The sequence below is a fragment of the Acanthochromis polyacanthus genome, chromosome 5, assembly GCF_021347895.1.
Source record: "Acanthochromis polyacanthus isolate Apoly-LR-REF ecotype Palm Island chromosome 5, KAUST_Apoly_ChrSc, whole genome shotgun sequence".
Taxonomy (NCBI): Eukaryota; Metazoa; Chordata; class Actinopteri; family Pomacentridae; genus Acanthochromis; species Acanthochromis polyacanthus.
The window spans coordinates 18,110,349-18,133,844 of record NC_067117.1 but is presented as its reverse complement, the minus strand read 5'-3'; the positions used below and the strand labels follow the sequence as shown (position 1 = coordinate 18,133,844).

At 41.8% G+C, this 23,496-nt stretch overlaps 1 protein-coding gene across 3 annotated transcripts; it reads left to right on the top strand.

The window, feature by feature from the left end:
* The first annotated feature begins 1,143 nt into the window (after positions 1–1,143).
* Positions 1,144–23,487, top strand: per3 (period circadian clock 3). Of its 3 annotated transcripts, none has more exons than XM_051948178.1 (22): positions 1,144–1,317; positions 5,723–6,142; positions 8,267–8,424; positions 11,318–11,436; positions 11,786–11,984; positions 12,576–12,627; positions 13,037–13,185; positions 13,337–13,415; positions 13,514–13,620; positions 13,794–13,950; positions 14,799–14,907; positions 16,651–16,779; positions 16,891–16,999; positions 17,095–17,206; positions 17,329–17,468; positions 17,583–17,747; positions 18,011–18,262; positions 18,365–19,233; positions 19,369–19,561; positions 20,311–20,497; positions 21,204–21,354; positions 22,032–23,487. In XM_051948178.1, exons 2-22 carry the CDS (start codon positions 5,862–5,864, stop codon positions 22,140–22,142), a joined length of 3,828 nt encoding a protein of 1,275 aa, XP_051804138.1. In that variant the 5' UTR covers positions 1,144–1,317; positions 5,723–5,861; the 3' UTR covers positions 22,143–23,487. The 3 variants fall into 3 exon arrangements, with proteins under 3 accessions (XP_051804138.1, XP_051804136.1, XP_051804137.1); XM_051948176.1 differs by having other exon boundaries at positions 8,264–8,424; XM_051948177.1 differs by lacking the exon at positions 1,144–1,317 and adding an exon at positions 1,828–1,930 and having other exon boundaries at positions 8,264–8,424.
* The last annotated feature ends 9 nt before the right edge of the window (positions 23,488–23,496 follow it).

Here is a 23,496-nt window from a genome sequence, read left to right as displayed (position 1 = left end):
TTTTGTCGCCATTATGATTACATTATTACAGAGAAAGCATTTGTACACTTCTTTCACTCAGGACTGGATTGACCTTTTAGAGGAACATTCGGCAAACAACCCACTAATGTGATTAATAAAACATAATTATTAATACACCACATGAACAATGTGTACCTGAGGGCCTGAGTGCAGCTGGCTGCTCTGCCCCGATTACTAGTCCAGTGTTGCCTGCAAAGGAAATGAAGCAATGAGACCAAAAACATCTTTACTGAAGTTCAAATTGAAGTTTGTTTTTCCCATCAAGTGCTAAAAATTTATTGTTTATTTCCTTAAAAGTTGAAAACTGATGAAGCGCCAATCTTTGTCAGAAATGACTAGTGGTGTTTTTTCTTAATCATTTTTGTTTTGTCTCATTATTTCTCCAGAATTAGCAACAGGTTAGGTATTAATCCTGAAATCTGAAATTGAAACCAACCAGAAAATATTTATACCTCACATCCTGGAAGAATTGAGATTTGTTTTTTGTATTTCTGTAAACAAAGCGAGTAAAATAAAATCTAGCAAATCACAATTGTGATAGTAAATACAATATAAAATTTTCTTTTTCAGGTGCAATATAATGTTTTATTTTATTTTTATTACCAAATATATAATTGTATCTATGATATTTAATATTACATTGTATTATAGCCTTATTTTAATAATTCCGGTAATGTATAGTACTTCTATCTTACTGCTTTTTACTTTATATCTTGTCTTAAATTGATTAGTCGTTAATAAGATTGCTCTTTAAGCCAATCTTTTTATGATTTATGCAATCTGATTCAAAAACAACATAATGTCAATTCAAGGGAAAAAATCTGAGTCAGAATTCCGTGTTGAGAAGACAAGGTGCGTGCACCGCATCTGCTGGACCGTGCAGCGTTTCTGTTCATTCATATATAGCAGGAGATGCGTAGATGCAGCGGGCTTGTAGTGAGTCTCTGCTTGCGTAGCTTGCTCCGGATTGTTGTCTCTCTGTTGTGTAACATGGAGATCCACGTGAACCGCCATGAAACTCCTGACAGCCGCTTTCATCGCCACGCCCCACTTGTTGCTCTGTCCAATCACACCACACATGCAAATTACCTCTGTCCAATCATCGCGGAGGAGGCGGAGTTGAGCCGCACCGGGCTCACGTTGCACAAATGTGTCAAGCGCCCCGGAATGGGTGATGGTTTGGCGACGTGACCTGACAGCTAACTGACAAAAAGACTTCTGATACCGTCTGGTGATCGATTAGCAAGATTCTTAACTTTCGTATATAAAAGCTAAGACAGGCCTGCAGACAAAAAGGTAAATATTCCATCTGAAAATTGTAGATGTGAGTTGTCGTTAGCGAGTTGGCTAACTAGATAAGCTAGCTCAACACGACACCGACCAGCGGCAATGGTGGATGTAAACAAATTAAATATAACCGTTGTCTTGTGTTGTTTAGCCTTAATATGATATTGAAAATGCATATTGTGCAGCTTTAGTGGGATATTTTGTTTATGTAAACAGTGAAGTGTGACTGTGATATACGCAGCGGCCAGTAGTGAGTATTGCTAACATGTTAGCTCCATAACATGTCTGCCACAAGTCAGGGGACTGTAGGTTATTTATCGAATCTGTAATAGATTGTTGCTAATATTACTCTGAAATCTTACAGTGCATTTCCAGCAAGTACAGCTATCACAGTCGCTAACACATTTGCCAGAAAGCTGCCGTTTAAGGTTAAACGGTAATATACGTAACGTCACGTCATAAAACGACGTATGGCCTCATTTTTTATGCTAGTGTCACAATTCACTTATAGCTGCAGTGTATATTTATGTCATGATATGGCACACAGGATGATCTGAGGCTAAGCAATTGTGTATCAGTTTGCACAAAATTACGCGAATGGAGGTTGGCTTTGCCTTGCGGTGTAAGTATAGCTGTCTCTTACCGGTCTTAAGCTGTGCGGTGGTTACTGAGGTTGTGGAGGGTTACTGGGTTCATGTGGGGAGGGGGGTGAACCGAGAAATCAGTGTCACGTTTGCTTTGAATGGAACGAGGTTGGATGGTTGTATTCTGCTGCTGGAATGTGAAAAGCTCCCCCCATAGATGAAGGGATGCTTAACAGGTTTTGACTTTAACCTCGTGGTTATATCGTTTTTTTTTTGCATATATTTACTCTATTGTAGCAGTAACCTTGGCATCTGAGGTGACCTACATATGGATCATGCAACAGCAACCTCACTATGCTACATCTGTCTGCATGTATTTTAACACCTTACGTGTTTGGCTTGTTGTCAGAAGTCAGTCAGCCCATTTGAATTTAAATATTTAATTCTATTCATGTAAGCAAACTAGTTTAAGTGTTTCTCTTCCTAAAATTACCAATAAGTGCAGGATGCATTTAAATGTTGGCAATCCATGAGTGTGTATTATATAATATTGTGATTTCATAACCAAATGTTGTGAATCTGGGGATGTATAGCATGGTTCCCAGGGTTTTACACTACTGCTGAATCTGCTTGAATTTTATGTCAATTGGTGTCTCTCCGAGTGTGTGTCACAAGACTATCACCATACATGGTTAAAACAGTTATATTAGAGTGTGTCTGGTTAGAACTTCCTTAATCTCTTCTCTTTTAAGTTGTTTTATTAGTCTGTATTTTATCCTGGCAGTATTGTAGAGGTAATGTATTTTGGAGACAGAAAACATTCAGAGAAATTTAGGTAATTTGAGAAATGTGTTGCTCTTCTGTGACTTCATGCGCTGTTGACCTGCTCAGCCTATGTGAAACTCAGCCACCAAAAAACAAGTTTTCTGCTCACTTACACATGTGTCACCTTTACACTTTGGTGTTCACTACACATTTGTGATTGGAACTAGTTCTGACAAGTTTAGTAGGTAGTTTTGTTGTGAGTTGCATGCATGCGCTCTGTTGTGATATAAACAGATACTGGAAAATATTTTCATATACATTATTTTGGCCATTTTGCCCAAAAGCCACGTAAAGCCTAAGTGGTAACATTTTGTTGTGTCAGAAAAGTTCGTCTCTCCATTATTGGTCCATGATAAAGCACTGTCCTTTCTCTTCTTAATTATTTTCATTGTTTTGACTATATAAATAGTATAGCTTGCACAATAAAAGCTTACTGTCATGTCCGTGAACAATGCTAATCTATACACAACATCTTCTTGACATATGTTACATTCCTTTTTTTGTAATGTTTAACCATGTAGTAAACAACCTGTCAAACACACTGAGATTGATGGTACACCCACTGGATAGTTCACCAGGTACACCAAGCTACAACTAATGCAGTCTAACACAGTGGTCCTGCACTGAATCCTGCCTTTAAAAAGGTTATAATGTTCACTTTTTTGTGGAAGCTTTTCTAAAGAGGTGCTGAATCCATGTAGTCTGTGATGCTGTCAAACTGTGTTACATTATACTAACAGGTGTTTCTGTTATCTTGTTATCTAGTTATATAAATTACAGTAGGCTAAATTAAAAAAAAAAGCCCCTCTGTTTAATGCAATACAGTTCATTTTAACACAGTTTCAGTAGAAGTGCAACATTACAATCTCAGTGAGTGTTTGATTCAGTGCACAGCTGTATTATTGCATTAGTTTTACAGAGGTGTATCTAATAAACTGTCACCTGAGTGTATGCTCCAGTTAATGATTTCAGTTTTACACCTAACCTCTTGTTTGCGCTTGGATCACAATAAGTCACGCTTTTTCCCTCTGAGACGTGAGTGAGACATCTGATAACCAGGATCAAGCCTATCTGTGTGCTTCAGGCAAGGCCAGAGCATCATTCAGCATCGTAAACACAACACGGTAATGATGCGTTTGTGCATTATACGCGTCAGGGCAGGTATAATGTCTCAAGTAACAGCATGATGCTTTCTACTGTCTGATTTGAGCAAGCCAGTTATGTAATCCTGCAGTGACGACCTGATGAACGATGCAGGAAATTTTCTCTGGCTCCTGTTTTTGCCTCTCAGTCTCTGTCTCTGTGTCTTTCTCGTCAGTATTTTTGTCTCACTATCGTGTGTACGTGGTAACAGCTGCAGACTGTGTTTGACTGTAACTCATAATAAGACCTCTTTAAACAGACTGGAAAAAGGCAGGTGGAAAACAAACGTGTTACCTCAGTTTCCCCTCTCACCATGATGTTGAGCTTGGTTTCAGAGAAAATGCATCTGAAGAAGAATGGGGATTACGTAAATCTGAGTACACGAGTCACATCTAAGTCTATATCTTTGAGCTATTACATAACAAAGTATCACAGTATTATTGTGATCTGTGGTGTGTAATGGCTGGCAAAGGTGTGCCTGGTCTTGGCAGTAATGGTGGATGAAATGTGGTTATATGTGTTAATTGTGTATGATGGGAATGAATCAGAATGCAGTGAATCACTTTCATAGTCAGACAGTCCAGTAGTATTAGATAACAAGACAGATTTTGTTTGCTTACATTTGCACAATTAAAAAAAATGTCCCCTTACACAGAACATTTTGTTTACATTTGGCAATAACAATGATGGTTTCAAAATAAGAAGTGACAACAAGTTGGTGCGAGTTTTATTTTCGCTTTTTGAAGTTTTGGATACATTAGACATGCCAAAACCTAAATTAAATTCAAGTTTTCCATGCCTCAGTGGACATGTTCATGGCACAGATTTTGCCAAGTCACAGCAGAAAAAGCATAAGTGTCAGTAATTACATGAATCCTTGCTCTGTTTATGTCAAAGCCCCAGAACAGCCATGCCTTTACCTAACACTGGAATGCAGCAGCAATTACTGTTGTTAGATAAAACTGTACTTTTCCTGTTACAACTTGATAATTCTGCATCAGTCGTGCATTAAGTATATAAACTCTTTTTAAGACAAATCTAACCCGAGGGATTTATTACTCTTATGATTTTGAGAGTATTTAGGATAGTCTGTACCTTAATAGCTAATTACTTGTGAAATTAATGGTGATTCTTCTATATTATTAATATTAGCTGCAAAACAATATGTCATAAAAGTTAGTTTATGCTGTTGTCTGTAGTATGGTGCTGTATCTATCATAGCATCAGACATGGAAACACCTGTTAGCTGAGCCAGTTTAGGTTAGAGCTATTAAACTCACTGATAAGAATTAACATGACTATGATTGTACCAATCACTTGTACAGCATATTTAGCATTGTCTTTAAAGTCACGGTAACTAAAATCTTACTGGCTCAAAGTGCCACAAAACAGGCTTGGTGTGTCTGCAGTGGTATTTACAGGTGGCTTATCAGATAGGCCTTCTTCAATGATTACCTAACCAGGTGTTAAGGTACCTGGTTTCTGGCAAACTCATTTTGATTGCTGCTATTTTGGCTGTAAAGATCTCATCTAACCTAACGACTTCTCTTGTTAATGTAAGGAAGACAGTATTATTAACGTGCAACCTCTGTTATAACACTGCATCTCTTATATATGAGATAATTTCAGTTTCTCTGGTGTTCAGATGGACTCCTCCTTTTTTATCTGTGTCAAAAAGAAATTGTCATTTTACTTTAAAAAGATTTCAGTGATCTTTTGAAGGAGGCCTACTAGCCTCAGATAAAACAATTTTCAGCTTTTTGTTTTGACCAGCCTCCAGTTCTTCCGTGCTGTACATTCAGTCCTGCAAACTTTTTTCCAACACTATTTCTTATCTGTTTTTATCTCTTTCTATCTTGCAGTGCTCAAGACAGACCATTACATCTAACATTCAGCACTGACTACATGAGCGTTCATTTATTGCTACCACATGGAACCCGTTCCCTCTGTTGAACCCATGAAGACCCTTCCGTACTGCTGTAACTGGATGAAATACCATTGATGTGTGACCAAAGTGTGGTGATGCCAGGAGGTGACAGTGGTCCAGATGGGGTGGAGCCTGCATTGCCTTCGGGCACAGAAGGAGTGGGACGGGAGACGAGGGTGTCGTCAGGGCAGCAGGATGGACAGTCCGAAGGCCTCAGGGGAGAGGAGAGCGGAGCTTCAGGTGGAGAGGTGGGGCAGGAAGACGAAGAGATGACTAGCGCTTCGCATGACCTTTCCTCATCGGCCAATCACAGCCCTGGAAGCGCCACAGGATCCACCTCAGTCTCAACCAAGAGGTATTTACTTAATTGCATCGGCCTTGACTTTTCAGTGTATGTTGACACCACGCCAAAGTGACCCAAGTTGTTTTTTAACTTCACCAAACATGTACAAAACAGTTGCTTTGCATGCGACCATAAACTTTCAGGTTAAAGAAAGAAACAAGAACTGTTCACTGCACATTGGTCTAATTTTGGAACTGTGGCCTCTGCATTATCAAATTAACATTGCACTCATAGTCATACCTCAGATCTCAGAAAGACAGCTTTTGTACAAATGGATCCAACAGAGCAAGACACTATAGCAGTCAGATGTTCATGCAGGTTGTAAGCAATTAAGCTAGATTACTGTTTATTTTGGCAGTAATAACAAAAGTCTGTTTGCCTGTAATGTTACTGCAGCAGTGTTTTTGCAAGTAAGCTACGTGAACTTGAATAGGTGAAAGCTCAAATCGACAGTTGATGTGTTAATTTAGGAATATTTAGATATTTATCAGACAGTTTGGGTTGTAACTTTGTCATTCATTTTTGTTTTCTCTTCTACATTCAACAAAAATGTAAATGCAGCACTTTTGTTTTTGCTCCCATTTTTTATGAGATGAACTCAAAGATCTAAAACTTTTTCCACATACACAATATCACCATTTCTCTCAAATATTGTTCACAAATCTGTCTAAATCTGTGATAGTGAGCACTTCTCCTTTGCTGAGATAATCCAGCCCACCTCACAGGTGTGCCATATCAAGATGCTGATTAGACACCATGATTAGTGCACAGGTGTGCCTTAGACTGCCCACAATAAAAGGCCACTCTGAAAGGTGCAGTTTTATGACTGCAATATTTTATTATCTGTCAGTGTTATGTATTTTTATTGTGCAAAGGACTGCAGATGGAAATTAGCTCTGTGCTAAATCTGGTGCAGGCATCTTTTTAATGTTACTGCACATTGTCCTTTTAAATAAATTAAGCTAAAATAAACTAATCACACAGCAAAATGCCACAGATGTGGCAAGATTTGAGGGAGCGTGCAATTGGCATGCTGACAGCAGGAATGTCAACAGAGCTGTTGCTCGTGTATTGAATGTTCATTTCTCTACCATAAGCCGTCTCCAAAGGCGTTTCAGAGAATTTGGCAGTACCTCCAACCAGCCTCACAACCGCAGACCACGTGTAACCACACCAGCCCAGGACCTCCACATCCAGCATGTTCACCTCCAAGATCGTCTGAGACCAGCCACTCTGACAGCTGCTGAAACAATTGGTTTACATAACCAAAGAATTTCTGCACAAACTGTCAGAAACCGTCTCAGGGAAGCTCATCTGCATACTTGTCGTCCTCATCGGGGTCTCGACCTGACTCCAGTCCATCGTCGTAACCAACTCGAGTGGGCAAATGCTCACATTCGATGGCGTCTGGCACGTTGGAGAGGTGTTCTCTTCACGGATGAATCCCGGTTTACACTGTTCAGGGCAGATGGCAGACAGCGTGTGTGGCATCGTGTGGGTGAGCAGTTTTCTGATGTCAATGTTGTGGATGGAGTGGCCCATGGTGGCGGTGGGGTTATGGTATGGGCAGGCGTCTGTTATGGACGAAGAACACAGGTGCATTTTATTGATGGCATTTTCAATGCACAGAGATACCGTGACGAGATCCTGAGGCCCATTGTTGTGCCATACATCCAAGAACATCACCTCATGTTGCAGCAGGATAATGCACGGCCCCATGTTGCAAGGATCTGTACACAATTCTTGGAAGCTGAAAACGTCCCAGTTCTTGCATGGCCAGCATACTCACCGGACATGTCACCCATTGAGCATGTTTGGGATGCTCTGGATCGGCGTATACGACAGCGTGTACCAGTTCCTGCCAATATCCAGCAACTTCACACAGCCATTGAAGAGGAGTGGAAACAATAACAAAGCAGTATATAACTGCCACTGACAAAATCTATCTCGAGTGTGTACCAAATCCCCCATAAAGTGATTTTAAGACTATAGTGTCTTAGTGTTGTGCACTGAGACCAGGGAGTTTCTGCTCTGCAAACATATGTTATCCTTTGAAAACTGAATACCAAATCTGCTGCATTCTCCTTTGTCTGTGTGACCCAAATATCTGTATTTTTATGGTTGTGTGTGTAGCAGTAACCATGCAGACGGTGGCAGAGGGCAGGCCCACAGAGAAGTGATGATCACCGTGGCTGAGATGAAGAAGAGGCTTCCATCAGAGAAACGCAGCCGCAGCAAAGCCAGCACTGTGGAGGCCTTACATTACGCACTCAACTGTGTCAAGCAAGTGCAAGGTAAGCGCAACGTGTAAGGTTCGCGGTCGCCAAGTTGCCCGAAGCGACCAGAACGATGCCCGGGCGATAAACAGATACAATTTATACATTTCTCATCGCCCAGCCGGGCGACAAGCATTTTATGAATAAATAAATAAATAAATTGAAAGATTTCTAACCTTTCGCTTTGTTCTGCGCAGGCAGTGTTGCCAATCTAGTGACTTTCTCGCTAAATCTAGCGACTTTCCAAAGCGTCCTAGGCACTTTTTTTGTCAAAAGCGACTAGCGACAAATCTAGTGACTTTTTCTGCCGTTTTGGAGACTCTGACAGGAAAACTTGGATCATTCTGCAGTTACTGTTTTCAACAAGCAGCAGGTGCTGCTGTGAGCTTCTCCCCCTCCCAAAGCACAGGCTGTCAGTCAGTCCAGTAACCCCGCAGAAGTCCCAGTGTCTGATTAGAGCAGGGCTCCAGACTGCGACTAAATGGTCGCAATTTGCGACCAAAATTTGAGCGAGTGAATTTTTCATCTACTCGTGCAGGTGCGACCAGTAAATTTGCCGATTTTAAAAAAAAAAAAAAAAAAAAATTACTATTGAGTATTTTTTGTTGCTGACAAACTTCTGCTCCACACTTCAGCCCAGTAGACAGTAATGCGCAAATGAGCTGGTTTACCAACTGACATTAACTCCAAAAGAAGAAGAAAGGAGACGAATACCAAAGAAGAAGAAGAAGGCGAGCGACAGTGAGAGCGGGTGGCGAATAACAGGGAAGTTCCTGCTGTTTCATAGCCTAGCCGCGCTAGACCAAGCTCTTAAGACACAAGGGTCTAGGAACGCTCGACAGGGAGGGAGGCGGGCTAAAAGGTTGTCTTTCAAATCACTCTCCAGCAGTTGGGTAGGTATACAACCAGTCAGCGCAACGAATAGGCTGACGTAGTTCCTAGAGCGCCGGATTGTGGCTAAGTCCCATTAGCTTCCCAACCAGCGGAGCCAACTGGTATATTAAGGATTTGCCATATCCCGTCGGCATAAGTCCAAATACGTCTTTCTTCTCAATGAAACACTTCAGTGCCATCCTTTGTTTATCTTTCAAGTTGAATTTTAGCTTCAAATCTTTAAGGGTTGTGGCCAAAGCCGAGTCGAAAGATAACTGTTTATTGTGCGCCGGTTGTTTCTGTCAGAATCGTCGCGCCTCTGTCGTCACTTAGTTACGCCCGCCTTCTGACTCTACATTTCATGGTGATTGGTCCGGCCAGTTTTAGGAGAATCCAGCCTCGAGCCTTATGGAGGGTAACTAGACCCACCCTGGCAGAGAATTAAATTCGTTGCCGTGGGTTGTCTAGCGTGGCTAAGCTAGCTGTTTCACAATGCCTTCATTTACGTTCAGCCTTATTTTGAACACAAAATAAGCCTGAACGCTCCTTTCTTGTCCTCATTCCATTTCTAAGTTTAGACACATTCTTTGCCAGACAGCAACAGCGTGGAACCATTTTCTTTCGTCTTTACCTGAATTTTCGGACTTTCCAGCAGCGTCTTCGTCATGTCAAGAAACCTCTCCTTAGAGAAACACTTCCTGTGCTGCTGGAATGGTCACAAAATAAAAGCCTGTAGCATTAAAAATATGCCTTCAAAATAAAAGCCTGAAAGGAACGGTTATTTTAGCATTAGCAAAACAAAGTTTTGCCAAAATTGTTGAACTGATCAACAGACATTTATAAGAATAATTTACACGCGATTTGGTATCAATACATAACGTGCACATGCATAGCACATGCCTGTACTCAGCACAAGGTATTTTTATTAGAGATTTCATCCGTTGGAAATTATACATCAACTGAGTGGCCTTGGCGGAGTACTGCACTCTGAGTGCTTTTCTTGTTATGTTTTGTCAAGTGCTGCACAGTGAAATGTGAATTGAAAACATAGTTTCCGCATTTATTATGCAAGTATTTATCAGTAATACAGTGAAAATGAGAGGAAATGTGAATATTTACTTTGCAAGTCGATTTTGGTGTGCGCCCCTAAATTTTCTGGTTGCGCTCCTAAAATTTTAAGTTGGGGGCCACTGTGCTCCTAGGAAAAAAGTTAGTCTGGAGCCCTGGATTAGAGGACACATCGCTCAGCGGCCAGACGGCAGATGAATCGCGCATGCGCGAAGTCACTACAGATCCCATCCAGACTTACGGAGCGGGATATAAATGAAAATGTTTCTTCTCTGTCATACTAAAATAAACCACAGCATTTAGCCTCTAGTACAGAAGCATATTTTGGGTGTTTTATACTCACTTTTTGGTCTCTTCCACTACGTTATTCCTATCTCCTACAAGGTTAATTACAATTACATGCAAACTGGGAAATATGCAAATTAGGTGATGATGTCATTTAGCGACTTTCCTTGGCAACACTGTGCGCAGGTTTGAGATTCAGCGGGGTCCGTGTGGAGGTTTAGCAGTTGCTGGGCTCAAGAGACTGGCACAATTTGAAGATGTTGATGTCGATGGACATCTAGTTCAACTAAGTTGTGATTGTAAAGATGAATAGAGACTGAATTTTTTTTTTTGTAGTGAGAGACTGATTATTTCGATTCTAATGGTAAGCAGGTTGTAAGAGAAGAGCTCATTAACAGAAATTGACTTCCTGAGAAATTATATATATATATTTTTTTATTTTATGTAAACAATGCGAAGTACAGGCCACTAGTTTTTTGTACGGGCTACCCGAAATTTAGATTTGGCGGGAGTTGGTGGCCCGTATTTTCCTGTACGGGCCACCAGAGATTTTGACGAAGCTTACACACTGTAAGCGGGCTAAACTGTAAATGTAGAAACTTTAAAAACACTGTTGCTTTTGTCTTTTCACGCCTGATACAATCCGGTATTGTTTCAAAGTGTGTGTTTATGTTGTTGTCTGCAGCAAATAGTGAATACTACAAACTGCTGATGCGAAATGGGCAGGAGGAGAGGGGCGATGCCACTATTTGCACCCTGGAAGAGCTGGAGAGAGTCATCTCTGAGCACACCCTCAAAAATATGGTATGCACACAAACATACACACACACGCTTAGACAACTCACAAGAACTGCTGCTATTGTAACTTTCTCTGTCATGCACACACTTACCACAGAAGACGCATGACAAAATGTTGACCTGTGAGGATTTCTTGTAAAATGTTCTGGTCCCGGTTCAGTCCTCTATTGCAATGTTAAAGAAGCAAACACACTTACATACAAATGTGCACATGTGCAATTATTTTTGCCTCACTCCTGAGCGGGTGTGTGAGTGTATGTGTGTTTACTGCCTTTGTGTGTGTCTGTGACTTGGCTCGTTTGTGTGCGTGTGTTTCTGCATGTGTGTGTGTACGTCTCTCTGTGTCTGTGTGTAGGATTCCTTCGTGGTGGTTTTCTCCCTGTCGAGCGGCCGCGTGATGTACGCATCGGAGCAGACTCCCAGCATCCTTTGCTGCAAGAGGAAGTTCCTGGAGTCTGCCAAGTTTGTGGAGCTGCTCTTCCACCAAGATGTTAACGTCTTCTACTCGCACACAGCGCAGCCGCATTTACCGCCGTGGAGCAACTCACACACAGGTGTGTTTGTAGTAGACTTTCCTGTTGCAGTTTTCTGTTTCTTTTGATTTTAAGTTCAGCACACGTTCAGGAGCTTTAGCTTTTTGTTTTGGTTTTCCGTATACATACAAAGCTTCTTTGTTATCGTGCAAAGACTTTGGCTAGGCAAGGTGGTTTATTTTCAGGGACAGTGCTGAAATGTGTTATTTGTCATAAACATACAACAGGACACTTGGCAGCTGTCAGAGTTCAAGCCATGCAGTTTATAATCTCAATCTCTTTTTTTCTGAGATCTTTACATCACAGTAACATTACTCAGATTTTTTATTTTTATATTGAATGTAAGTTAATACAAACAACACAAAATATATCATATTTTGTCTGTTTTGCAGTAAGCAATACATGTTATTTGTGGTTTAGATTTTCACAGGTCATATTTGTTGACAGTTCACTGTGTATTTGACCTAATAAGTGCTTGTAAAACATTTTTGTTGTCCTAATTTGAGTTGATGTGTACATTATTGTGTCTCACCGTGTATTTTGCTCATCATTTAAATGAAAGAACCAAAGCACAGAGTTTAACAAAATTCACTCTGTTCTTTGTGTCTACAGCGGGGGTTTTATTTGATTGTGCCCAGGTCAAGTCTTTCTTCTGCAGAATCAGGTTGGTATTTTTTTATGATTAACTCTTATCAAAAACCTTCCTATTATGGGCCTGTCATTAACGTCTGATTTTTTTTTTTTGAATCATACAACTTTTTAATTGCAAAAATCACCTGCAGGCTATGATTTCTACCACCAGATGTCAGTAAAGCATCCTTGCAGAAATAGTGTGCAGACTGATTTCAATGGGTTTTTCCTCTTTATGTCAGCCTTTAAGTTTCAAAAAAGATGGTAACAATAATAACATCAAAAAGATATATATATGTGTGTGTGTGTGTATTTAAATACTGTAATAGAGAAACTTTCTGTTGGACAAAAAAGTTCAATGAATAGATTGATATGACTTTAATAACATTGTCTATTTTCACCTGCGACCACAGCACAAATTGAAAACTTACAATATGCTTTAGGGGCGGGAAGGATCGTGAGGGTGAGATGCGTTACAACCCATTTCGGGTAACACCGTACCTGCTGAGGGTGCAGGGAACTGGGAGTAGTGGGGAGGAGGAGGAGCCGTGCTGCCTGGCGCTGGCTGAACGCATCACTTCTGGATATGAGGGTAAGACTGTTATCACCACAAACCGCACACAACAGTGGTAAATAATAAACAGCAAATTGCAAGTAAGGAAGATATCCGTTACTTTTTATGAACTGTGTGTAGAAACATTCCTGTTACACAATCCTCGTGTTTCTTTGATTTGTCTGTGCAGCTCCTCGGATCCCCATGGACAAGCGCATCTTCACCACAACACACTCTCCTGGCTGTGTGTTCCTGGAAGTTGATGACAGGTCGATACAGACCCAGACATGTGCACATGTTTTATTGTGCTTTGAAAAAAAACATAGCAGTGTGTTGATGAAGCTAATTTGCTGGTGACTACCCACAGGGCTGTGCCTTTGCTGGGATACCTTCCTCAGGATCTGATTGGCACATCGTTGCTGACTTGTGTTCACCCAGAAGACCGTCCACTCATGCTGTCGATGCATCGGAAAGGTGAGCGATAAAGTGTTTGTTGACTCAAGTGGTAGATTGAAATAGAAAGTTGTCATTATTTTTGGCATTTCAATTACTAAAGAGAATGAATAAAATAATCAATAGATTCATAAAACCAAAACAGTAATAGACCAGTATTTTTTAAAATTTCAATCTCTTCACGCTTTTCATAGTGTTGAAGTATGCAGGTCAGCCTCCATTTGAGCACTCTCCAGTGCGTCTGCGCTGCCAGAATGGAGACTACATCACCTTGGACACCAGCTGGTCCAGCTTCATCAACCCTTGGAGTCGCAAGGTGGCCTTTATCATCGGGAGGCACAAAGTCAGGACGTAGGTTGCAAATGCATTCTCACGTGATGAAGTGTCTGTCTTGTCATTTACATGTTGTCTTTTGTTGAACATGTTTGTTGTTTATTTTGCAATGTAAAAATGAGCTTGAATTCGAGGACCATTAAAGTTCAGAGGACCACAGTCAACTAAGTGTTCATCTGTTGGTGTCTTCCGAGGAATGGATAAAGTTTACAGTATACAGAGTGTTTTTGTGGAATGTGCTACAATCTTTTTGGCTAAAACTGTTGGAGAGAAGCTGTGGTTTAGATTTAGCTCTCCCTTCGCTGGCACACAGGCTTGTCCTCAGCCTCTTGACACATGATTCCTCCAATCAGTCGGCAACGTGTCTCGAGAGAGAGACCCTCCCTCTCTGATTCACGTCTCTATCTGCAGTATTCCCTTACGGCAGTTACTTGCTGACTTTAGCTCCTGTCATGAGGTATTATCACTGTTTCTTGTTGACGTACTATTTTCCTGTCATGATCATCGATCAGTTTTGAACACAACAACTTTGTTCTCACATGGTGTCCTTGTGACTCCTCAGTGTGTGTATGTGTCAGCAGCTGCATTTCTTTCTATCTGTTCTGGTTCAGTCTTCATTTATTCTAACCTTCAGAGCCTGGGATAAATGCTTGAGTCTCTCTTATTTATTCACAGATCAGTACAACTGTTTTGTTTAACACATTAGAGCAATATGTAAATCAATATTAAGCCAGTCGCATATTTATTTAAAAAATAAGTCCTTGCACTTGAAACTTATCTATGCTGTTATTTCCATCACACTTCTTTATTGAAATGACCTGATTATAAAGTTAACATTACTGTGCTGCTGTTTTTTTTTTCTGTAGGAGTCCTTTGAATGAGGACGTGTTTGCTGCTCGGTCAAAGGATGATGTTCCAATCACTTATGAGGAAATAAAAGATCTCCAAGGGAAGATATATAAACTTTTTCTCCAGGTAATTATTAAATTGCTCACAAAATTGACAACAATCTGAAATGAAAGTGGGACAGCACTTGACTTGTTTTCTTTATTCATACATTGTACTGACAGTTTGAGCAGCCACACTTCTTTAGCAATCCTCCAGCAGTAGTGCTATTCTGGGTTCACTTCAACTTTCAGACCAGTGACCCCAAATTATATTCAAGCACTTTTTAATGTGATGCAAAACTCCTAATTGAATCAGCAAGCTCCCCAGTCCCTGAGCAGCAAAGAACCCCAAACCCTAACATTTCTACCACCTTGCTTCAGAGTTGGTGAGAGAGTTTTCTCCTGAGAAGCTGTTTGGTCTGTGCCAAATGTACCGACTGTTACTATAGCCAAACAACTCTGTCTTTGATTTGTCTGTCCAGAGTACATTATTGTAAAAGGCCTCATATTTACCTACATGCTAACTGGCAAAATGCAGTTTTGCTCAAATATACATTTTCGACAGCTTTTCCTTTTCCCTGGCATGATGCACATACACACATGCAAATCTCTTTTCTGGTTGTAGACACATTGCAAGTTACAAGAGTTATATGTTGATCATATAATGGAATTTTGGGAGTCTTAGAGATTTTTTTATTGCATCACATTGTCAGCTCTTGGGCTGAATTTGCTGGGACAGCCAATCCTGGACCAATTTGAAGTTGTTTGAAAACCATGACAGTAGTAAATAATTTTCTCTTCAGTTGATAATTCAGAAATCTTTGTAAATAATTTGCCAGAGTGTATGGCGATGATCCTTTTTTGAAGGTCTTAGAAAGCTCTTGAGATTATTGTGTTAAGACACCACACACTTCAGTTCAGATTCAGATTCAGATTAACTTTATTGTCCTATAAGGAAATTTGTTTTGGACGAAGTGCCACATCAGATCACTGCAATTTCAACAGCCACGCAATCAATTCTTACTTCTATATAACCCATCAATACATTTTCAATCCAACCCTACAGTCTCATCACCACTGTCAACCGTACTCAAGATACGAACCCACAGAGCACACTTTAAACACCATAGAAAAGCATAAATACATAATGATAAAAAAACATTCTAATAAATAAAATTCAAATATACTAAATATTGTAAAACGTAATTGTCTTAATAAACACAGTCAAGTATAATAAATAGCGATCCTAAAGCCTGTTAATTTGATGTTGCTCCTTTGTTCAGCAAACCAACAGATGTTGGGATAAAAGAGAATTTATAACGGTTTGTTTGATATCTAATAGCTCTAAAACGCCTTCCTGATGGTAGTAGCCGTGAAAACACTAGAACCTCCTGAGTAAGAAAGAAGAGGAACCTGTCACTTTCTAAGGATGTTCTGAACATTAGCACCTAATGTGGAATCCCTCATTCTGTGATGATGGGTTTGTAAAGAGTGACAGATGTAGGGATGGACTTACTTTTACTGGTTTTAATTATTAGAAGACTACACAATGTCATTTGAGTATATCATCTTTATTAATAGGCACTGGTCCATAGAAAAACAAACGTTTGCTTGTCCAAGTACATCCAGAAAAGACGACAATCTCTGTTAACTTACACACTTTGATAAGAGCACTGACATGTACTCTTTACAAATCACTGGAGTTAAATATCTCTATGCAAATGTATTTCAGACACACCCTAATACAGTGATCTTTGTTGTGTAGTTTTTCTTTCTGTGTGTATATCACAGTTCTCCAGCATCTTCACGTCTTTGTGTCTCTTGTCCACAGCCGGTCCACAACAATGGTTCCAGTGGTTACGGTAGTTTGGGAAGCAATGGGTCTCATGAGCACTACATCAGCGTAGCTTCTTCAAGCGACAGCAATGGTAACCTGTGGGAGGACTCACACCGGGAACCGGTGAGACATCACAGTCAAATCAGAAGCCTGTAGAAAGTCAGTTTTTGTGCTGTTCTCTAATCATGCTAATGCATTGTTTGTGTGTGTGTGTGTGTGTGTGTGTTTTTGAAGATGACTTTGCAGCAGATCTGTGCTGATGTGAACAGAGTGAAGAGTTGGGGCCAGCAGGCCTATCTGGGTTCCAGCCACAAAATTACTCTTCTTGGCAAACCTGCAGCAGGTAATATAGTCCCAGACATTACCACAAAACAAAATAATGTCTTTAAGTTGACAGATAGTTTAATATTAGCCTAAATGGCTGTTTGTTTCCTCCAGCACCTCTACCCCCTACAGCCTCCAACCCTGAGGTCAGAGAGCCTGAAGAAAGCAGGAAGCAAACACACATTCCCTCCTATCAGCAAATCAACTGTGTGGACAACATCATTAGGTGTGTAGTGAGAGCATCACCTCAACATTGCACACAGTTTTTCATGCTTTTCAAGCTCTGCAGCAACATTAATCGTATGTCTCTGTGTTCTCGTTTCTGCTTGGGGCCATTGTGTTTTTCAGGTATTTGGAGAGTTGTACAGGTCCAGCCCTTAAGCGTAAGAGTGATTGTCATTCCCTGGCCACCTCTTCTTCTTCATCATCTACCTCAGAAGATGACAAGCCTGCGGGAACAGCTGATGCGGCTCAGGCCAGTTCAGATGGTATAAACACACAGAACGTGACTTAGTACTCTAATCATTTGGGTAAAAATCTGTAATGTTTGTCGTAAAAGCAACTTCAGCTGCTCTTGACTTTTGTTTCCTCTCATTTTCCAGTGGTGGTGCTGAACAGTGAGGTGTCAGTGGGCCCTACAGCAGCAGCTGTAGTCGGACCACAGCTTACAGATCTCACCATGTCAACAAAGGCCATGAGCGTTGTCTCGGTCACCAGCCAGTGCTCGTACAGCAGCACCATCGTCCATGTGCCACAGCCAGAGTCAGGTACGTCCTCATACCGTTCCACTGGTGTATCAGATCATGGGAGTTGCTCACATACTCTCTTCTGTTATGTTGATCTCATACTTTAATGAACTGACTAAAGGAGCTAAACTTGTATATTATGTAGAAGCAAGAATCTGAAAAGTAGCAACACTTTTCTACATGTAGACAGTCTTTGAATTGCTTTCTCTTTGGAATTTTGTGCATGCGGGGAAGATTAATAGTTAGCTCTCTTCTGAACTTGTTTTGCCTCTGTTTTCCCACAGAGGCCACAGCACTGGAGGATGCTCCGATGGGGAGTGAACCGACTGATGCAGCTCCGACCCCAGTCCGTCCAGCCCCAAGCCCCGCCACAGAGGAACGGAGATTTGTGGGTCTCACTAAGGAAGTGCTCTCGGCTCACACCCAGAAAGAGGAGCAGGAGTATGTGGATCGATTCCGTCATCGAATCCTTCAGAGCCCCTACAGCTCGTATTTACAGCTGGACAACAGCTCTATGGCTCACTCTCACCACCCAGGTATGAGCATATCTGTTTAGTTAACAGTTCTGTTGAATGCGGAGTACAGTTCTTGAAGGGACAGTTCAGTATCTTTAATTAATCTGTTCGATCTCACCACAGGAGATTACCAACGTCCCATGAGAGCTGCAGGTTGTAATCGCTCTCGAAGAGGAAAGCCCAGACCCAAGCGACCCAAACCTCAGGGGTCCTCAGACAGCTATGCCTCCCCGCCTGGCCCACCTCGCCGTGTCCCCGACTCCTCTTGGCCCTCCTCAGAGTCCTCCCAGCCTCAGATGGGGGCACCCTTCAGCCAAACATCCCCTCTCCAGGTACCATTCTTCCCTGTCATGGGGAAGACTGGTCAGGAGCAGCAGGTGCCTGGACCAACTCCTATGATGCTGCAGCCTACTGACACGCTCAGCTACAACTTCAACATCATGCAGCCTGCCCAGAACCTGCCAGGCATGCAACCAATGCAGAAGGAACCTATTCAGAATCTGCAGAATATCCAGAACTTTCCTACCTTGCAGCCAATGACTTTAGCCCAGAGCTTCAACCCTTACATGACTCCAGTCATGGCTGTTATCCTGCCCAACTATCCAACTTTTACTCCAGGTTACCCGTCCATTTTCCCACCGCCTGCTCCCTCTATGGTGTCCCAGGCACCCATCACCATGGCAGGCTTTGCACCTGCCAGTGCCTCCTTTCCTCAGTTTCAGCCTCAGTTCCAGCCTCAGCCTCAGTTCCAAGACCAGCCTGGCCTCAACACTCAGACATCCCTAGGTCTTCTGCTTTGCTCACCAAGAGCTAGCTCTTCTGTTGGAGAGGAGGAGGAAGCAGCTGGGCCTCGGGCTTTGTTCTCCAGCTCTCGCTCAAGTTCTCCACTGCAGCTCAACCTGCTACAGGAAGAACTGCCCAAGCCAAATGAAGGACAGAGTAGCACCGGGCACAATCACGCTGAGAGCCTCCATGAACAACATACCAATGAAGTGAGCCTGATGTTATTTGTCAACCTTCATCTTTGTCTCATGCATCACCAGTTTTTGTGGATATAGATCTCCTGTTATTGTTCTTAGTATAAATGGTTGGTTTAGTTCCGACTTGTAAGGCTTTGTCTTTTCAAGGGTGATGCCCCCAGTGACTCTGGCAACCATGATGCTCAGTCAACATCCAGTGAGCTGCTTGACATGCTGCTGCAGGAGGATGCCAGGTCAGGGACGGGCTCCAATGCCTCAGGGTCTGGATCGGGGGAGTCTGGAGGCTCACTGGGATCAGGATCTGGCTCTGGCTCCAATGGAACCTCCACCTCACATACTGGTAAGAAAGGAAGCACAAATAGTTTGCACACAAACAGCCTTCTTTCTTGACAGCATTTGTGAACGCATGCATACCTGATATTCTGTGTAATACGATCTTGTCATACATTCTGTCCCTACTTCTGAGACATAATACTACAAATTTCTTAAGTACACAGTGTCTCTAAATCTTACTTAACAATTAGACAATACAGTTGGAGACGACAGTTCACAGCAAGATGAAATGAAGTGACTGAGCAGAGTTTTAAGGTTGATAGTACTTTTATGAAAATGTTTTATTCTTGTTTTATTGAGTCTGTTTGAACCTCTTCTTTTATCTGCTAGTACAGCTTACTTTCACTTAAAAACAAAAACAAATTACAGAGTATAGTGAGAGTATGCAGCAAAATTGCAGGTATTAACCTCAACAATCTCTCTGATGTATATAAGCTCAGAACCTTAAATAAGGCCCGCACACTCCTCACTGACCAGAGCCACCCCTTGGTTGGTGAGTTTGTGCTGCTCCCGTCCAGGCCGCAGGTACATCCTGCCAAGATGCAGGACAAACAAACTTAAGTGTTCCTTTGTCCCTGCTGCAATTGTCCTGCTAAACAAGTGACTGACTAACCTGTGCGTGTTATCTATTGTTATTGTCTGTGCTTGGTACTCTGCGATTGTTGTTGACTTGCTCTGCTGGCTGTATAGTGATTTGCCCCACAGGGACAATAAAGATTCCTTGAACCTTGATGCAGAACTCTCTCTGGCTTACAGGCAGCAGCAACAGCAGCAAATACTTTGCCAGCAATGATTCATCGGACACCTCACGCAAAGCTCGTAAGAGCCAGGAGGCACCCGCAGAACACCAACACAACTTTGACACTCGTGTGGAGAACTCCCTGTGGACCATGATCCAGCACACACCTGAGCGTGTCATGATGACCTACCAAATCCACACCAGGTAAACACACACACTTCTCATTTCTGTTCCACTCAAAGGGAGAATCTGTCTCATCATTACCTCTGACAGATGCGTTGTCATTATGGACCTAAATTTGTCCAGAAAGCCAGCATGCTGTGTAATGTCCACCCATGTAAACTGTTTTACCTTTGCTTTCCAATTTAAACTGAGAACTAAACTGAGAGGACATGAAGGTTTATTTACATGGTGATTTGCAATGGAAACGGCACCAACACAACCTTCACCCTGGTGTGGAGACCTCCCTGTGGATTAAAATATCTCGCTAAAGAGTTTCTATTTTGTGCATATACTTGTGAATTCAGTAGTTTGGTGATTTCTGAAGCTTTCAGGTGAATAAAAATAAGATTATCGTTTAAAACACTCCGATATTCCTTTTGTCCCCTCTCTTGTCAAGTTCTTATCAAACTCTGAATATCAAGAGGATTAGCATTTAAAGGACTGCATTTCCAGTACTGACTTTTTTAACAGTGACACTGTGTGAATACTTGACCGTTTTTAACATCGCCATCTGAGCTACTTCTGTAACCTGGTTTAGTGAGGCAATGTGTTGAGTCTGAGTGGTAGTATCTTACTCAAGGGAAAAGCGTACTCTTGTTTTACAAACCGCATCTGCTGATTTGAATGTAATAAAGGGCTGACTCACATTTGAAATACTGTATCTGTATCTTGTCTTACTTTTCCTTAGGGACCAGGGCGAGGTGTTGGCAGAAGACAGGGAGAAACTTCGAGTGCTTCAGCCTCTTCAGCCCTGGTTCAGTCAGGAGCAGAGAGAGGAGCTGGCTGACGTCCATCCCTGGATTACACAGCACACCATCCCACAGGAAATAGACACACAGGTATCACAGGGATCCTAAAACGCACACTAACGTTGAAGCACTTCCTCCTTGCCTTTGAAGAAGTTGTTCATGCTTTTATTCTCTCTATGTGGGTGTAGAGCTGTCGTCCCTGGTTTACAATGCAGCCGACCATCTGTTAACAGGGAAAAAAATGTGATCGCATGACAGGGGGCCTCTCTTCACTGGCCCCCTGTCTGCTTAAGGATTTATTTTAAGATTTATTAATTGTTTTTAAGGTTTTAAATGTGTTGGTGCCACCTTACTTAGCAGCTTTTAGTTCCAGAGCTGAGGTCAACCAAGCAGCCGCCCCCGGATGTTCAGAGATCCAGATTGAAAAATAGGTGGAGCTGCTCTGAATGTGTGGATCAGTTTACCTGTTCATTTTTAAACTTTGAAACTTAAAACGCTGCTTCAAAACTACCCCTTTTTGTTAAAGTGTAATTTCAAGTAGAGCCTGACACACTAAATTCATCAATAACTCTGTTGTTTTTCAATTTTTCTTTTTATATTAAGTCTACTTAGTTTTGTGTTCTAGTCATTGTGTTTTCTTTTACTGTAACTGCACAGCACTGTAGTTCAACTACTGTTGCTTTTAAATGCGCTTTCTCAATAACTTTGGCTTTGAGCTGACACCATGAACACATGTCCAACTTACAGTATATTTCTGTGTCCCCCAGGGTTGTGTGAGCTGCAGCGCTGGTGCAGGCTTGGCCCACTCCCCTCACCCACCTGCACCTGATAGCTCATCAGCTCTGGAGAACCCTCAGCAGGACCCCATAGGACCGTGATTGACACTTAACAGACCCGAAACAACCACCAACGAGCTTACAGTGTGAGCCAGCCCTGTCAGAAACCTCAACAATTCCCACCATGCATCTCTTCTGACCTATCTGGAGGAGTGGATCCCTGTTCTTGAATCTAAAGTGTAACATGTTTTGTAAAGGTAACAGAGGCTGGACCAGGCCCTGAGGAACAGAGGAGACGAGAGACGGGCATTTTCCTGGCGTTTTCTCTCAGTCAGCCTAATGTGACTGTTGGGCCGTGAATATTATACCTCTCTTATTCTTGTGTTCATAGAGCCCCTGGAGGGGTTTAGGTTGAATTTAAGATTGTCCAAACTGCTTGGGCGCCAAGAGCCACCATGTGCTCAGTATACACAGAGCGTCCTTTTGTTGCTGTCCCTGAACACGAACCTGGTCTGATGAACTAGTTTGACTGGGGGAGAAGATGAAGACAGCACTGGTCCAGTTTGAGTATCGGAACACGTCAGACTCTTCTTCGGTGACAGTACAGGCTGTACAGTGTGTGTCCCACATCAGCTCTTTCACTTACAGTGACTTACCATGATTGACGCATGGTAGATTTGTTTTCTGATGGACACCAAGACAAAGACACATTTGCTGCTCTCTGTTTATAATGTTCAGTTGCAAATGTTGTAAATTGTTATTGGAGTGTACTTTCTTATTCCGTAGGTTGGTTTCCTCCTGTCCAGAGCATCAGTTTTTATGATATTCTGAGTCACGAACAACAGCAAACATGTTGATGATTTCACATTGAAATTAGCGCTACAACACAAGTCTAGTCCGCTGCTCAAACCTTCCTGTAGCAAGTCATTTCTCCACCCAGAATCCTGCCTGGTCATCACCATATAATACCTGTAGCTTACCTCTCTCTATTTGTAAACGGACACAGCGTGGCCCCAAATTTCTGCTGATACCGCGTTTACTTACTGAATGAATTTCCTCTTAGACTCTGCAGCTGACTGACTGTGTGTTTGTTTGTGTGACTGAGAGAGAGACAGACAGTGAGGAACTGTGTAACCCATTGTAGTTCTGTGAATGTCGTCACTCTTCTTCTTGTACTGGATTCAGATCGCAAATGGGCTCGTGAATGTGTGTTAGTGTGTGCGTGTTGACTGACTGTGAGCTGCTTCCTTCAATACAGTTGTCCATCAGTGCAAGACAGACCAGGGTTTTCTACCGTTTTTAGATTTAAAGTATATTACAGTACCATGTATTTTATAGAAAATGTACACAAAACAAACTTCACAAAGAGTATAAAAAGCCATTTGTCTTGAATTCAGGGACTGTTTGTTTGTGACACAAAGGAATGAATAAATGAGCTATGATCTAATGTGCTAAA